This window comes from Euleptes europaea, chromosome 7, assembly GCF_029931775.1.
Source record: "Euleptes europaea isolate rEulEur1 chromosome 7, rEulEur1.hap1, whole genome shotgun sequence".
Taxonomy (NCBI): domain Eukaryota; kingdom Metazoa; phylum Chordata; class Lepidosauria; order Squamata; family Sphaerodactylidae; genus Euleptes; species Euleptes europaea.
The window spans coordinates 93,491,417-93,508,232 of NC_079318.1; the positions used below are offsets into that span (position 1 = coordinate 93,491,417).

Sequence of the window (16,816 nt, forward strand, 5' to 3'; positions counted from 1 at the left end):
GAGCTGTTCCTGTTGGCAACAGAGGATAGGACTTGCAACAATGGGTTTAAATTGCGGGCGGAAAGGATATTAGGAAACTTTTTTTTTTTACAGTAGGAGTTGTTTGACAGTGGAATCGGCTGCCTAGGGAGGTGGTGAGCTCCCCCTCTCTGGCCGTCTTTAAGCAGAGGCTGGACGAACACTTGTCAGGGATGCTCTAGGCTGATCCTGCATTGAGCAGGGGGTTGGACTAGATGGCCTCTAGGGCCCCTTCCCACTCTGATTCTATGAAAAGAAAAACTGACAGGGTGCACTTAAGGAAGGTTGTACCTGTGCACAGGGAGCGTTTTGTGGAACGGTGCAGTGCAACTTCATTATGGAGCGGCGGTAAACAGGTGTGGGGTTGGTCTGTGCGTATGTGTGTGGTTTGTTATTCTTGGCGCAAATTTATACCTTGCTCCCTTTCTTGGGCTTGTGACCCTGGGCGGTGTAACAACAGCGCGTTGGGTGATGGAGCGCTGCCTGGAAATTACGGACCGGGGTTTCTTTCTTTTTTTTAAGGGCTTTCTCGTTTCCTCTTCCTCTTTACGGCTGCTCCTTGCGGGCCACCCTTGGGGGCAACACCCAGGGCAGCTGCCCTATAATCGCTGCCCAGAAGTAAGTGCTGCTGACGTCAGTGGGGCTTGCTCACGAGGAAAAGCGTGCAAGCTCACACCCGTTCTTTCAGTCCAGCCTGGGGACGATTTGTGTTTGTCACTTTGCCCGGTTGTTTTTCCTCGGGGGGGGGGTGGGATTGGGGAGGGGGGAGGAAGACTTCCTGGAATCTGTTTGGTGACTCACTTGCTGGTGACATAGTCCAGGAAGTGCCCGGGATCTGGATCGGGATTCACTGATCTGGAAGTTGAGGCCGAAAGAATAGATTCCCCCGCCGCCATCACCACCGCCTCCTTGGTTTGCAAACTGGGGAGGGGAGCAGATTCCTTCTTCCCCTGGAATGCTCTGTTTTTCCTGCAGCTGGTAGGATAAGAGAAGGGTAATGCAAGATAAGGTATTTCTAAATAAAGAGAGCCTTGGCAGAGATTAGGAGCCCCGTGGCGCAGAGTGTTAAGCTGCAGTACTGCAGTCCAAGCTCTGCTCATGACCTGAGTTCGATCCTGACGAGAGTCGGTTTCAGGTCGCCGGCTCGAGGTTGACTCAGCCTTCCATCCTTCCGAGGTCGGTGAAATGAGGACCCAGCTTGCTGGGGGTAAAGGGAAGATGACTGGGGGAGGCACTGGCAAACCACCCCGCAAACAAAGTCTGCCTTGGAAACGTCGGGATGTGACGTCACCCCATGGGTCAGGAATGACCCGGTGATTGCACGGGGGACCTTTACCTTTTTTTTTTGGCAGAGATTGCACATAGCCGGATTGGGCCAAAGTAGGGTTGCCGATTCCCCCCTGGATACCGGCGGGGTTTGGGGTGGGTATGGTTGCCATATCCAGGCTGGGAAACTGGGAGATTTGGGGATGTAGCCTGGGGAGGACAGGGATCTCCGTGGGTACAACGCTATAGAGTTAGTTCACAGTGGGTAGCCGTGTTAGTCTGTTTGCAGTAGTCAAAAAGGGCAAGAGTCCAGTAGCACCTTAAAGACTAACAAAAATATTTTCTGGTAGGGTATGAGCTTTCGTGAGCCACAGGCTCACGAAAGCTCCTACCCTACCAGAAAATATTTTTGTTAGTCTTTAAGGTGCTACTGGACTCTTGCCCTTTTTGACTGCTATAGAGTTAGGGTTGCAAGGTGCCTCTTTGCCACCGGGAGTTTTTTTTTGGGCAGAGCCTGAGAAGGGCGGGGTTTGGGAAGGGGCGGGACTTCAATGCCATAGAGTCCAATTGCCCAAGCGGCCCTTTTCTCCAGGGGAACAGATCTCTATCGGCTGGAGATCAGTTGTGATAGCGGGAGATGTCCAGCTACTACCTGGAGGTTGAGCAACCAAAATAAACACCACTGTACTGTTACCACAGGTTAGGAAATAAGCACAGAATCGGGCTAGAAGAACTTGCAAACACTATATGGAACAAAGTGTATTAAAGTGCATAAGGTGACTATAAATACATATATACAAATATAACTAAACAGTCCAAAAGGTACAAGTATCAAAAGTTCATAGTAAGTAGAAACTGGAACGATGACTTCATACATCGTTCCAGTTTCTACTTACTATGAACTTTTGATACTTGTACCTTGGACTGTTTAGTTATATTTGTTATATTTGTATATGTTTAGTTATAGTTATATATTTAGTTATATTTGTATATATGTATTTATTTATAGTCCCCTTATTCACTTTAATACACTTTGTTCCATATAGTGTTTGCAAGTTCTTCTAGCCTGATTCTGTGCTTAGTACCTGGAGGTTGGCAACCCTAGGGATATAGTGTGGTGCGACTTCTTCGGACAGTTCCTCTCTAAATGACCGCCATGCATGGCTCCATCCGTGACTTCCGGCGCACCTCAGAATGCCTTCCCTCCTTGCCCCCGCTCACCCAACACTTTGGTTCCTACCCTCTTTGTTTTACCAGGTTGAGAATTGCACACATTTTATATGGGAGACACAAACAGCCCAGCATAACACCTTGAGAGAATCTTACCAGATGTTTGTATAATTGGTCATAAATTATACAACCTATACACATGCCTGGTCGAATATATATTGCCCGTATACATCTTTAAATGTGGGTCTGTTTTGCATGGGTTTCTATTGACCACTGAGGAAGGCCAAACAGGCCGAAGCGTGTCTGGAAGGTGGTTCTAGATATCAACCTTAGGAAATGCCATTCTGCTGTTTTAACATTTTTTTAAAAATAATTTTTATCTTGACATAGCGCTTTAAATAAATTATATTTTCATTTTCTATATATTTTATTTATCCCACCCAACCTTGGGTACCCAGCTTCGATTTTTGGGGTGGAGCCGGAGGAGGGCGGGGCTTGGGGAGGGACTCCAATGCCATAGAGTCCAATTGCCCAAGCGGCCATTTTCTCCAGGGGAACTGATCTCTATCGGCTGGAGATCACTTGTAATAGCGGGAGGTCTCCAGCCACCACCTGGAGGTTGGCAACCCTAGGGAGGTAGTGTGGTGCAACTTCTTCGGACAGTTCCTCTCTAAATGACCGCCATGCATGGCTCCATCCATGACTTCAGAATGCCTTCCCTCCTTTCTACCGCTCACCTAACACTTCGGTTCCTACCCTCTTATTTTCCCCGTTTCCTCCTCCAGGGCGACTTCTGCCAGACCCGTTTCTTGGCTTGCCGAAACAAATTGGGAGACGGAGCTGACGGCGATGGCGTACGCCCTTTGAAGGCGCCCTACCGTCGACTGTACTGCAGAGAAGACGTGGGCAAGCCTCTTGGGTTCATGGAGGAGCTGGGTTCGAAACCTCTCTCCGGAGCAATGGCTGAGCAGGTGGGACCTGAGGCCGAACTGGAGCAGGTGGTGTGGCAGCCGTATTCCAGGGCAGTGGTCTTCCGCTCTCCGGTGGGTTTGGAGGTGAAGCTGGGTGCCCTGGTGCTGCTGCTGCTGGTTACCCTTCTGTGTGGGTTCTTGCCTCTCTGGGTCTTCCATCGTCCCGGGACTGCAACCAGCTTATCAGGTAAGCCACTCATCTCTCCCCTTAATGTGACTTGTTTATTTGTTTTATACGCTTCCTTTTCCCAGTGGACTGATCTGGAGAACGGGGTCAGTTCCCCACTCAATTTAAGAAAGATGTAGGTAAGCTGGAACGTGTCCAGAGGAGGGCAACAAAGATGGTGAGGGGTCTGGAGACCAAGTCCTATAAGGAAAGGTTGAAGGAGCTGGGTAGGTTTAGCCTGAAGAGGAGAAGACAGAGGGGATATGATAACCATCTTCGAGTACTTGAAGAGCTGTCATAGAGAGGAGGGTGCCGAGTTGTTTTCTGTTGCCCAAGAAGGTCGGACCAGAACCAACGGGTTGAAATTAAATCAAAAGAGTTTCCTTCTAGACATTAGGAAGAATTTTCTAACATAGCGGTTCCTCAGTGGAACAGGCTTCCTCGGGAGGTGGTGAGCTCTCCTTCCCAGGAGGTTTTTAAGCAGAGGCTAGATGGCCATATGTCAGCAGTGCTGATTCTATGAACTTGGGCAGATCATGGGAGGGGGGGCATCTTGGCCATCTTCTGGGCACTGGGTGTGTGTGTGGGAGGTAGTTGTGAGTTTCCTGCATTGTGCAGGGGGTTGGACTAGATGACCCTGGCGGTCCCTTCCAACTCTATGATTCTATTCTATGATTCCTCCACATGAGCGGTGGAGGCTAATCTGGTGAACCGGGTTTGATTCCCCACTCCTCCACATGAAGCCAGCTGGGTGTCCTTGGGCTAGTCACAGCTCTCTTAGAGCTCTCTCAGCCTCACCTACCTCATAGGGTGTCTGTGGTGGGGAGGAGAAGGGAAGGTGATTGTAAACTGGTTTAATTCTCCCTTAAGTGGTAGAGAAAGTTGGCATATAAAAACCAACTCTTCTTCTGCCTGCAATTTAAACCCTTTATTGCGAGCCCTCTCCTCTGCTGCCAACAGGAACTACTCCCTGCCCTCCTCTAAGTGACGGCCCTTCAAAAAAATCAAATACATAATTCTTCAGATGTGCTTCAGGGCACATTAGTGTTCCCTGACTAACTGTAAAAGACTAACTGACTAACTGTAACTGTAATTGCAGAAATTGCAAGGTTGATTGATGTGGGTATTTACAGGTGCAAAGCTAGAGCAAGCCAATTTCATGGCAGGGTGAACCAGCTGGGGCGGATCCAACCACCCTCCAAGTAGACCTCTCCAGGCTAACTGAGCTTTTATCTGGCTTGAGTGGCTCTGTCTCCAAGGGAACAGCCAGCTAAATTGGAGGAAAGCTCCTTTGCCAGCGTTGTGTAGCAGTTAAGAGCGGTGGACTCTAATCTGGTGAACTGGGTTTGATTCCCCACACCTCCACATGAGCAGTGGGTGCTAATCTGGAGAACCGGGTTTGATTTTCCGCTCCTCCCCACGAAGCCAGCTGGGTGACCTTGGGCTAGTCACAGCTCTCTTAGAGCTTTCTCAGCCTCTCCTACCTCACAGGGTGTCTGTTGTGGGGAAGGGAAGGTGATTGTGAGCCGGTTTGATTCTTCCTTAAGTGATAAAGTTGGCATATAAAAATCAATTCTTCTTCTTCGTACCTAAATCGAAAGGAAGGGTGGGATATTTTAATAAATAAACTTTGCTCAGTGGAGTGATAGGGTTCACCACCATTCCCATACTTCTTGTGTTACAGCTCCTTCTTTCTCTTCTTACAGGTACTCGCAAGAAAGCGTTGAGCCTGGTGAGCTGTTTTGCCGGCGGCGTCTTCCTGGGCACTTGTCTCCTGGATTTGATTCCCGATTACCTCAGCAGCATCAGCAAGGCCCTGGCTGATTTGGGGGTCACGGTGAGAAAGGGTTGGGGGGGGCGTTTCTGGCCTTGGAGGGTCTCGCACGCCAAAACCTCTGCACAGGAGACTGCCCCGTTTCACCAAGGGGTGGGGGGACAAAAACCACACATGCAACACTAGCAGTGTTATCTATTATTATTTACTTCCTTTATGTCCTGCTTTTCTCCCCAATGAGGACCCACAATGTTGTTCTCTCCTCCATTTTATCCTCACTACAACCCTGTAAAGTAGGTGAGGACCCAAAATGTTCTCTCCTCCATATTATCCTCACATAGGGTTGCCAATCTCCAAGTGGTGGCTGAAAATCTCCTGCTATTACAACTGATCTCCAGCCGATAGAGATCAGTTCACCTGGGGAAAATGGCTGCTTTGGGAATTGGACTCTATGGCATTGACATAGGGTTGCCAACCTCCAGGTACTAGCTGGCGATCTCCTGCTGTTACAACTGATCTCCAGCCGACAGAGATCAGTTCCCCTGGAGAAAAGGGCCGCTTTGGCATTTGCCCTCTATGGCATAGAAGTCCCTCCCCCTCCCCAAACCCCACCCTCCTCAGGCTCCACCCCCCAAATCTCCAGGTATTTCCCAACCCAGAGTTGGCAACCCTGTCCTCACAACTGCCCTGTGAGGGAGGTGAGAGCCCAAAACGTTCTCACTCTGAGGCGGAGGGCATCTTGGAGACAGATGGGTGATTCCGGTGCTAAGGCAGGCAGGAACTAATTGAACTTTCCCCACTTCCTGTTTCCTGCCTGGAATCGTCCCCTGCCTCACTAAGGTTAGGCATCTGCAGAGGTTGCTCTGTAGTAACCATACCTACATGAGGGAAGGAACCCTCTGAATTGTGGGAGGGGCTGTGGCTCAGTGGTAGAACATCTGTCTGGCATGCAGAAAGTCCCAGGTTCAATCCCCGGCATCTCTAGTTAAAGGGACTAGGCAAGTAGGAGATGGGAAAGACCTCTGCCTGAGACCCTAGAGAGCTGCTGCCGGTCTGAGTAGACAGTACTGACTTTGATGGACCAAGGGTCTGATTCAGTCTAAGGCAGCTTCATGTGTTCATGTGACCACCGAGGAGACCAGCCGAGGGACACCCAGTTCTCCCCTCCATTTCTCCAGTTCAGTTAGTTCAATTAGTTCCTGCCTGCCTTAGCACTGGAAAGGAATCACCCATCTGTCTCCAAGACGCCCTCCTTACCTCAGAGTAGAAGGAACCTTCTCAATAAGTAACCAAGGTCCCATTTTTGCCTCCATTTTACCCTCACAAAAACCCTGTGAGGTAGGTGAGGTCTCAGTGAGGACCTAAGGCATCCTCTCCTCTGTTTTATCCTCACAACCACCCCGTGAGGCAGGTGAGGCTGAGAGAGTGTGACTGGCCCAAGGTCACCCAGCAAGCTTCCATGGCAGAGCAGGGATTCAAACCCAGGTCTCCCCGATCCTAGTCTGCCACTAATCACTACACCACACTGGCCATCCTGGCTCCAGTGGAATCCACACTTGAAAATGTTTCCCTACAATCATGATAAAAACAGAGTCTGACCAGGGAGAGATACATGAGTGGAGAAATTGGGATCATGGCCAAGTACTGGGATGCTCCCACTAACCATCAAACTGGGTAAATAAAAAACAAACAAAAAAACGGGTAAATCGTAATCCTAGAGTGGGAAGGGGCCATCTAGTCCAACCCCTGGCCTAATGCAGAATCAGCCTAGAGCATCCCTGACAAGTGTTCATCCAGCCGCTTCTTGAAGACTGCCAGAGAGGGAGAACTCACCACCTCCCTAGGTAGCTAATTCCACCTTTGACTCCTACGGGGGAAAAATTGTTCCTATATCCAGCCAGTACCTTTCCGCCCTCAGTTTAAACCCATTATTGTGAGTCCTCTGCTGCCAACAGGAACATCTCCCCGCCCTCCTCTAAGTGACAGCTCTTCAAATACTTCAAGAGAGCAATCCTGTCCCCCCTCAACCTCCTCTTCTCCAGACTGAACGTTCCCGAGTCCCTCTTAGGGCTTGGTCTTATTGGGATGGTAGAAAGAAGAAGAAGAGTTGCATTTTATATGCCTACTTTCTCTACCACATAAGGAAGAATCAAACCGGCTTACAATCACCTTCCCTTCCCCTCCCCACAACAGACACCCTGTGAGGTAGGTGGGGCTGAGAGAGCTTGATGCGAGCTGTGACTAGCCCAAGTTCACCCAGCTGGCTTCATGTGGAGGATCGGGGAAATCAACCCAGTTCACCAGATTAGCCTCCGCCGCTCATGTGGAGTGGGGGAATCAAACCCGGTTCTCCAGATCAGAGTCTACAGCTCCGAACCATGGTGACTTGCAATGTTGGGGGAGGAGGGGCTCCCAGGTTCCCATCTGCTGAGACGCCTCTTCCTTTCCTCCCGCAGCTCTTCTTCCCCCTCCAAGAGTTCATCCTGGCCATGGGCTTCTTCCTGGTCCTCGTCATGGAGCAGATCGTCCTGGCCTACAAGGACCCCTCGGGCTCCCTGGAGGAGACACAATCCCTGCTGGGCTCTGCCTCGTACAACTCTGCCACTATCCAGGACCGGGACTGGCCGGACGGCCCCCTGCCCCGGCAGCTGCCTCGGGAGGGCCGCCTCCGGGAGCCCCCCCACTTCCACGTGGATTTCAACTCCCACTCGGTCATCCGCTGCTTCGTGCTGCTGCTGGCCCTCTCCCTGCACTCCATCTTCGAAGGGCTGGCCGTGGGGCTGCAGGAGGGGAGCGCCCAGGCCCTGGAGATCTGCTTGGCTTTGCTGATCCACAAGGGCGCCATCGCCTTCAGCCTCAGCTTCAAGCTGCTCCAGAGCCGGCTGCGTAGCCGCGCTGTGGCGGGCTGCCTGGTCCTCTTCTCTGTCATGACCCCGCTGGGCATCGGGCTGGGCATAGCTCTGACGGAGGCGCCCGTGGCCATCCTCCACGGCCTCTCCCGCAGCGTCCTGGAAGGGCTGGCGGCCGGCACCTTCGTCTACATCACCTTCTTGGAGATCCTGCCCCACGAGCTCAGCTCCTCTGAGCAGCGGATCCTCAAAGTCATCGTCCTCTTGGCCGGATTCGCACTCGTCACCAGCATTCTGTTTATTAAGATCTGAGGGCCCCGGGGAGGGGCGGGAGGTTTGTTTCACCAGCCCGGGAAGCGGGAGGGAGAAGGACAAGGAACGCAAAACCTCTCACCGTTCCAGTTTTTCCTCTTTGGAGGAGGATTAATCTCTTCCTTCTTTCCCCCGAAAATTCCTAAACCCGGAAGCAAAACTTGGAGGTAACTTTCCCTCTCCCCCTTGGCAGTTGCCCTGGAAACTGTTATTCTCGAAATGACCTGACTCGATCATTTTAGATCTACCTTCAAGCGGTGCCAATGACTCCCTCATTCGAAAAGATCCCACAATCCCCAGGTTTATCTTGTTTATGTTGTGGCCGAGGGGCATAACTGGTTCGTGTAATATTTGGGATGGAAAGAAATTCTGGCAGGATGGGAGACTTCTTGCCTGCTCTCGGCTGGGTTTAGGAATTAATTGGGGCTCAGATTCTGAACACGTGAGTGTGGGTCCCCCCCCCCAGGGTTTTCTTGTGCAAGGGGAAGGTAAGAGGGTTTTCTTCCGCTTTGAAGTGTGATTTCTGGTGCCAAAATGTTGGGTCTGTTCCCAGCCCCGGCTCCGCTTCCTTGCCTTAATCTCTTGGGTGCCTTGAATAGCTCTGCTTTCTGTTTTGAAAGAGATCTGTCTCCTTCTTACGTTGTGGGAGAGATGAGAGAAACCCTTTTCTAAAAGACGCTCTTGTTAGACGTGTTTCTGGATCAGGGTTCTCCCTCACCAGCTTGGTGGTTGTGTGTATGCAGGGCGGGCCCTCTAACAATTTCAGTATTATGTGCCAAAGCATTCTCTGGGCCCCGATCCTCGGCTTTACTTGAGCTTCTGTGAAGTTCTGAAAGGGGAATTCACAGACCGTGTGCGCTCTTGTAACATGCGACGGCTTCCATGCAAACGGAACACGGGCCACAGAAACGGAGATGGTTTTACACACAACGCTCGGCGATGTATCCACAAGTGTGAATTGGTAATAGCCCTGGCTTGTGAAAAAACTGGATTCTGTCACTAACTTGCCTAACACAGAGAAAAACCACTCCTTAATTCAACGGACTTGTGCTGGAGAAACAATGCGATTTTTATTTTTAGTTAGTTTGGAGCTCTGTCACTCCAAATAGAGGTAATTCTGAGCTATGTATGTTACAGAGTGATGTTTCTTAAAACTTTAGCAGTTCTTTTGGGGGGGGGAATTAGAAACTTGATCTCACAGGCCCTTTGTAGACAAAAAAAATTGTAACCGTGGTTGGTACTAACCATGGTTAGACAACATGTAGCTCTACACCCTTTCTAGCTTGAAGTTGTACAGTTCCTCAGAGCTCTGAGCAATGATTTTGTTTGGGCTCTTCCCCAAACTATGCAGCAAACCGCGGTTAAATGTTAAGCTTCCAAGTACCCTTCGTATCAAGCTATGATTTCAGCAGTGTGTGCCGTTCTGGCTGGAAAGAGGTACAGTCCTGGGTCAACTTCAGAACTGTTTGCTGTCTTTAGCCTGGGTTGGCACTAACCGTGGTTTGCCATGCTAACCCTGGTGAAGACCTCAAAACTATGCCATAATTGTGACTGCGTGAATCCTTCCTGCTGGAGAGTGTGTGGACCTGCCTGTTTTCTTGCAAGCAGCGTGGTAGAGGAGGAAGAGTAGTTGGCTTAACCGTGGTTTGGTGGGTGCAGGTGTAATGCATGAATGGTGAATAATGCAAACCGTGGATTGCAAAGTAAAACACGGTTTCACATCCTAGTTTGCAGCCGATCCTTAACCATGGTTCAAGTATTCATGTGTAATGCCTTTACCCCAGGGCAAAGTATAATAATTTTAATCCCGCCCTTCCTCCAACAGCGTAAACCATTTCTTGCTCCATTTTATTGTTACGACAGCCCTGTGGGGGTAGGTTAAGCTGCCGATATGCTGTCTCCAACCTTTAGCGCTTCCAGCCTTCATGATGAATGGTGTTAACCAGCAGCTTCTGGGGGGTGTCTGAATTTTCTTGCCTAGATTTCAGCAGTGGATAGTTTACAGACTTATGCAGTTTCCCAAGCATCCAAGTTACCCTGGCTATGGATAGTTAGCTCTCGAAAAAGTTGCTATAGATTGATGTAAAGGCAGATAAGGGATAGATTCTGCTAGGCCTAAGGTACAGGGATTTATTTTATCACTGAAAACAGATCACCCCATTTCTCATGCTGGGCATTTTTCATGCCGTTTGGGTTGTTTGAATCCGGGTGTGCCTGCATTTATTTCTGTAACCTGTTTCGTGGTTTGTTTGCTTTTTGAGAAGAGTTGGTTTTTATATGCTGACTTTCTCTACCACTTAAAGGAGCCTCAAACCAGCTTACAATTCCCTTCCCCTCCCCACAACAGACACTCTGTGAGGTAGGTGGGGCTGAGAGAGCTCTAAGAGAGCAGTGACTAGCCCAAGGTCACCCAGCCGGCTTCATGCGGAGGAGTGGGGAAACCAACCCGGTTCGTCAGATTAGCGCCCGCTGCTCATGTGGAGGAGTGGGGAATCAAACTCGGTTCTCCAGACCAGAGTCCACCGCTCTTAACCACTACACCATGCTGGCTCTCTCTTGGGGGTGTGTGTGTGTTGCGGTTGGCGTTTGATGCACAAGTGATTTTTATATTCTTATGATTTTCATATTTGCATTCCTTGGAAAAGTCTCTTTATGAGGATTGAGGGAAAAACACATTCAGCACTCCCCCATCGGGAGAGCCAGCGTGGTGTAGTGGTTTGGAGCGGTGGACTCTGATCTGGAGAACCGGGTTTGATTCCCAACTCCTCCACACGAAGTCAGCTGGGTGACCTTGGGCTAGTCACATTCTCTCAGCCTCACCTACCTCACTGGGTGTCTGTTGTGGGGAGGGGAAGGGCAGGTGATAGTAAGCCGGCTTGATTCTTCCTTAAGTGGTAGAGAAAGTCAGCAAATAAAAAACCAACTCTTTTTCTTATCCAGAAATGGCATTAATGTATTTTTTGTTAGTGTTGGTTGTTATTAAATAAACTTTAGCCTTTTAAACAGTGAATCATCAAAGAATGGTCTTCCAGCGTTCGAGCGTAACTTCTCTGGGCCTGTGACGTCAGCACAGCGTCTGCTCCCATCCCATTAGAAAAAGTTCTGCTTTGGAAATTGTAGTGATCGAAATATTGTCGAAGGCTTTCACGGCCAGAGTTCATCGGTTCTTGTAGGTTATCCGGGCTGTGTGACCGTGGTCTTGGTATTTTCTTTCCTGACGTTTCACCGCCCTTACCATCCAGCTGACTCTCTTCACCCCATACCAACTGCCTTTTCAAACATCAACATTGTTTTTTCCCCCCTTACAGAATGTTAAGAGCCGTGCTGACTCACCTATATATCTAATTCCGAACTTGGTCCCAGGGTGCAGCTGTTTTAAAAAGGCCCTTTACAGAGACAACAAGGTACTAACTTCTCAGCTGAACCCTCCCCTCCACACCAGGTACAATTATCTCCTAGCAAGGAAAGAACACAGAAAAAGATTTGTCTACCAGGAACAATAGCCACCCAGTTGGGGAGGACATTTTTAATTGGGAAAATGAAGAAAGTTAATATCCTCCCAGGCCAGTGTGGTCTGTCCCTATGGCTGCATTTTAGGGTGAAAAAAAACATGTGGAGATCTAGTAATGGATCTTCAACCTAATGTGTGGTTTGGCCTTTAGTCCTCTTGGTTTCAGTCTGAGAGCTAAATAGAAGAAAATACTTTTCTCCCCTTGAAATCTATGGAATTCAGAAGTACTTGAGGAGCTGGGGGTGGGGGACATGGTTCAACGGTAGAACACCAGCTTTGCAGTGAGTAGACAGTACTGACCTTGATAGACAAAGGTCCATGAAGCTTCAGGTGTCCCATGTGGCTGGTACTACAGTGGCTTTGTTCTCAGACGTGGGCCATATCTTTGACCCTCCTGTCATGCCAGGATGTATCTCTGTCTGCCTACCTAGCTTCCCCCAAGCCTCATTTCTAGAAGAAATTTCCAACTCTATGATTATAGAGGAGTCTTCCTTGCCCTTAGCCAGCCCAGCTTTAAGCCTCTTATTTATGCAAATTCCCCAACAAGGGAATATCAATCAAAATATGTGAATGTATGAGTTGTTTTTTCTAAACTAAAACCTCAGTATTCAGGTTAAATTGCCGTATTGGCACTTGGCGATAAATAAGTGGGTTTTGGGTTGCAGTTTGGGCACTCGGTCTCTAAAAGGTTCGCCATCACTGACCTACGAGAACCGATGTAGTGATCGAGCTTCTAAGCCTGTGTCGTCGTTGTCCCCGGGCTCTGCTAAAATGTACTTGTTCTCTCTGGGGTTTTAGTGTTTCCTAACCTGTTGGTCAGGATCCAAATGTGGGTTAGTGCTGGGGGTCCCCAACCTTCTTGAGCCGAGGGCACCTTTGGCGTTCTGACACGTGGCATTGGGCACAGTCACAACATGGCTGCCTCAGGATGGAGCCAACCACCAAATATCAGGGAGCAATAACTTCCATTTGACAGGTTGTCTTTCGCACCACAGACCACTTCCTAAAAGTGCTTGACGGGCACCAGGAGAGGCAGCAGCGGGCACCCACAGGCACCACGTTGGGGACCTCTGGTTTAGTGGAATAAATAGGTGCAAAATAAATCACAAGCCCTTAATGTAACTTGAAGGGAACTGAATTTCATGGGTGCTCCCTCTCACAGTGCTGCTTGTGGGTCCAAGCTGCTATGACTTGGCTTTGCAGGGGGCTCTCCCCCCCCCATTTTTTATCCTATCAACCCTGTGAGGCAGGTTAGCCTCAGAGATCATCTGACACAAAATCTTTCTCTGAACAGAGATTTGAACTCGGATCTCGGCACTCCCAGCTTCACCGTTCTTCCCTCATGGCCCCTGGAGCCTTTTCTGAGTGTGCTGTTGTAGAGTCAGCTACGTGCATCGTGCCTCATCGTTTGTCCCTCGTGCGCTCTTGGCACATCCCGGCCTCAGGGCAGATGTCCTCCTCTCACTGTTCCTAGCTCTGGGGCATTTCGATGCGTTATCCCCTTCAAGTCTGCAATCCTCCGTTTTCCAGCTTCCCTTGCTCAAATCTCCCTCTTTTAATCCCTTAATCCCGTTTTGCAAAACCTCATCTTCGAAGCCATTTCTCGTTTTTCTTTTGAAGTGCCGCCCGGGCAGTGGAAGCAGCCAAGGAGGCTTGGCAAGGAATGTCCTGGCTTCCTTAGGTCTGGCACAAGCAGGACACTGATCTTTTCCAGCAGAAAAATCTGTGCACCCCGTTCCACCTTGCTAAAGTGGCTGAGGATGTCTCCCCACCTTTTTAAGTTTGGCAGACAGTTTGGGGAGGGGCTGTGGCTCAGTGGTAGAGTCTCTGCTTGGCATGCAGAAGGTCCCAGGTTCAATCCCCGGCATCCCCAGTTGAAGGGACTAGGCAAGTAGGTGATGTGAAAGACCTCTACCTGAGACCCTGGAGAGCTGCTGTCAGTCTGAGTAGATAGTACTGACTTTGAAGGACAGAGGGTCTGATTCAGTATAAGGCACAACATCGAGGGCCATGTCACCACATAGAAAAACAAGATCTAGTGTAGCTTAGAGGCGCAACTTCTCCCCAGAAGGATATGCAGCAGCCTGGCCATATTATAACATTTCTACAGGAGAGGTTTTCAATCATGTCTATTAAACCCGATTTACCCCCTCCATGCCAGCCACAAAGATCACAACTTTAGGCCCTGTTTTCCAAGCAGCCATTTCAGTTTTTAGCAGTGTAGCCAGGTCATATGCAGCAATTCCAGGGCAGGCCGGGAATTGGATGTGGAATCCAGTGTCTAGGGGGAAAGCTCTGCTTTCATTTAAAACAAAGAGTAAGTTTCTAGCCCTCAGGGCTACAAAAATATTCTGGCACGGCTCCCCTACTCCACGCCCAGAGAAAGAGAGTCCAGCGGCAACATTACTTGAACTGGTTTCCTTTAGAGGAGAGAAAGCAAGCGCACGGGAACCTGATGGTGTGTCTCTAGTGTTTGCCTGATGCATGGATATCCCAGAAGAGCAGAGTTGGAAGTCAAGAAGGCAGGGGCTCCAAGGAAGGAAGGAAGGTCTTGTCTCCCAAAGTGGATCGCTTGCATCTGGATCACATTTCTCACGCTGTCCCCCTCCGCTCTCTCCTGGCCTTTGTAATGCAGTTTCTTTACATGAGCCTTCGGACCTACCACCTCAGTCAGGCTGGATATTGTAATCTTTTTCCTTTCTTTGATAGCCCCTTCTGTTATGAGGCGGCTTGCTTTCTCCCACCTGGAGCCTGGCAACCACACCAGGACATGTGCTGCAGCCACCTTGGACTCAGTGCCCAATCCACACGCCATTGGGAAAGGCACCGCATTTAAGCAGTAGTCATGGGGAAACCTCGGGTAGGGAAACCTTTCTAACACAGCCAGAGAGAATCCATTTTCCTGGGCCAGAGAAAGACTCCATCGCTGCCAGGTCATAAAAAGCAAGCCGGCACGTAGACAGCGCCCCTCACCCGCTTTCCATTTAATTAATGACCCCTTGGAGAATCGTCCCGATAACAGCGATTGCACCTCCAGAGCCTGAATGAAGCAGCTGGACGACTTCTGCATTCCTTTGTCTGCCGTCCTCCCGCTTCTCCTGGAATGTGCCTTGTCAATGTGTGTATGTGTTAAGTGCCGTCAAGTCGCTTCCGACTCATGGCGACCCTATGAATGAAAGTCCTCCAAAATGTCCTATCTTTGACAGCCTTGCTCAGATCTTGCAAACTGAAGGCTGTGGCTTCCTTTATTGAGTCAATCCATCTCTTGTTGGGTCTTCCTCTTTTCCTGCTGCCCTCAACTTTTCCTAGTCTTTTCCAGTGACTCTTGTCGTACCTTGTCAATAGTCATTGCTAAATCACCCCATGCCCCACCCCGGCAGCCGACCATTAGGGTCATTATCCCCTTTGCTCACACAGGGAACCACCTGGGTAATCCAATCAGCCCCACCCCCTGAGAGAGTATAACTGGGGTCTCCTTAGTCCATACGCTACCTTAGGTCTTCCCCTTGCATACTTGCTGTTACTCTGTCAGTCTGGGTAGCAATACCAGATATCCCAGCTCTCCAGCCTCATTGGTTAAGCCACCGGGAGTCCCCCGTACCCCCTACCCCCTTCTTTAGCCGCATGGAACCTTGGAAGTCTGCTTCTGGATCAGGTGAAGTATTTCCCCTCGTCAAAGGGAAACCAGCCACATGGGCAAACGTCTCTATGCTACTACCTTTAATTCCTAGGCTCTGACTGTGTGATGTGTATGTGTAATTTTGTATGAGTGTGCGAGCATATAATTTGTGTAAAATGCTTTTAAACCTAATTCCATTGCTTCTGCCTCATTTTCTGGTCATGGTATGGACTCTGGTAGACAGAGGTTGCATCCTGCTTAAGTTATGTCCAGTGCCGGTTATTGAATGCTAATTCCCCCATATAATTCGTAATATGGCATTTTGGTAACACTTCCTTACAAAGTGAGCTGGAGGCTGCCTCCTATAGTCATTCAAGAACATTGTTGGCTTAAAGGCCCCAATCCGTTCTCCATATAAGAACATGAACATAAGAAAGGCTCTGCTGGATCAGACCAAGGCCCATCAAGTCCAGCAGCCTGTTCACACAGTGGCCAACCAGGGGCCTCTAGGGAGCCCCCAAACAAGATGACTGCTGCAGCATTGTCCTGCCTGTGTTCCACAGCACCTCAGATAACAGGCATGCTCCTCTGATCCTGGACTAGTATCCATTTTGACTAGCAGCCATAAATAGCCCCCTCCTCCAGGAACATGTACGCTCCCCTCTTGAAGCCTTCCAAGTTGGCAGCCATCGCCACATCCTAGGGCAGGGAGTTCCACACTTTAACTATGCGTTGTGTGAATGCCCAGCCAGGTGTTTAAGAAACATAGAATCGGAAAGGACCTCAAGGGTCACCTAGTTCATCCCCCTGAACAATGCAGGAAATTCACAACAACCTTCCGCCCACACTCCCAGTGACCCCTGCTCTATGTCCACAGGAAAGCCAAAAACGTCCAGGATCCCTGGCCTATCTGGCTCGGAGGAAAATTGCTTCCTGACCCCAAAGTGGCGATGGGCATTACCCTGGGCGTGCAAGAAAGAGCCATGAGAGCCGAGCGCTGAACACATGAAGCTGCCTTATACTGAATCAGACCCTTGGTCCATTAAAGCCAGTATTGTCTACTCAGACTGGCAGCGGCTCTCCAGGGTCTCGGGCAGGGGTCTTTCACATCACCTGCTTGCTTAGTCCCTTTAACTGGAGATGCTGGGGATTGAATCTGG

At 49.7% G+C, this 16,816-nt stretch overlaps 1 protein-coding gene across 1 annotated transcript; it reads left to right on the forward strand.

The window, feature by feature from the left end:
- The first annotated feature begins 3,137 nt into the window (after positions 1-3,137).
- Positions 3,138-8,526, forward strand: SLC39A1 (solute carrier family 39 member 1). Its single transcript, XM_056853510.1, has 3 exons — positions 3,138-3,612; positions 5,298-5,428; positions 7,822-8,526. Exons 1-3 carry the CDS (start codon positions 3,138-3,140, stop codon positions 8,524-8,526), a joined length of 1,311 nt encoding a protein of 436 aa, XP_056709488.1.
- Positions 8,527-16,816: the final 8,290 nt, after the last annotated feature.

Coding starts and splice junctions, on each gene's coding strand:
- SLC39A1 (XM_056853510.1), top strand. CDS start 3,138: ATGCATGGCTCCATCCATGACTTCAGAATGCCTTCCCTCCTTTCTACC. Junction 3,613..5,297: donor GACTGCAACCAGCTTATCAG/GTAAGCCACTCA, acceptor CTCTTCTTACAG/GTACTCGCAAGAAAGCGTTG. Junction 5,429..7,821: donor TGGCTGATTTGGGGGTCACG/GTGAGAAAGGGT, acceptor TTCCTCCCGCAG/CTCTTCTTCCCCCTCCAAGA.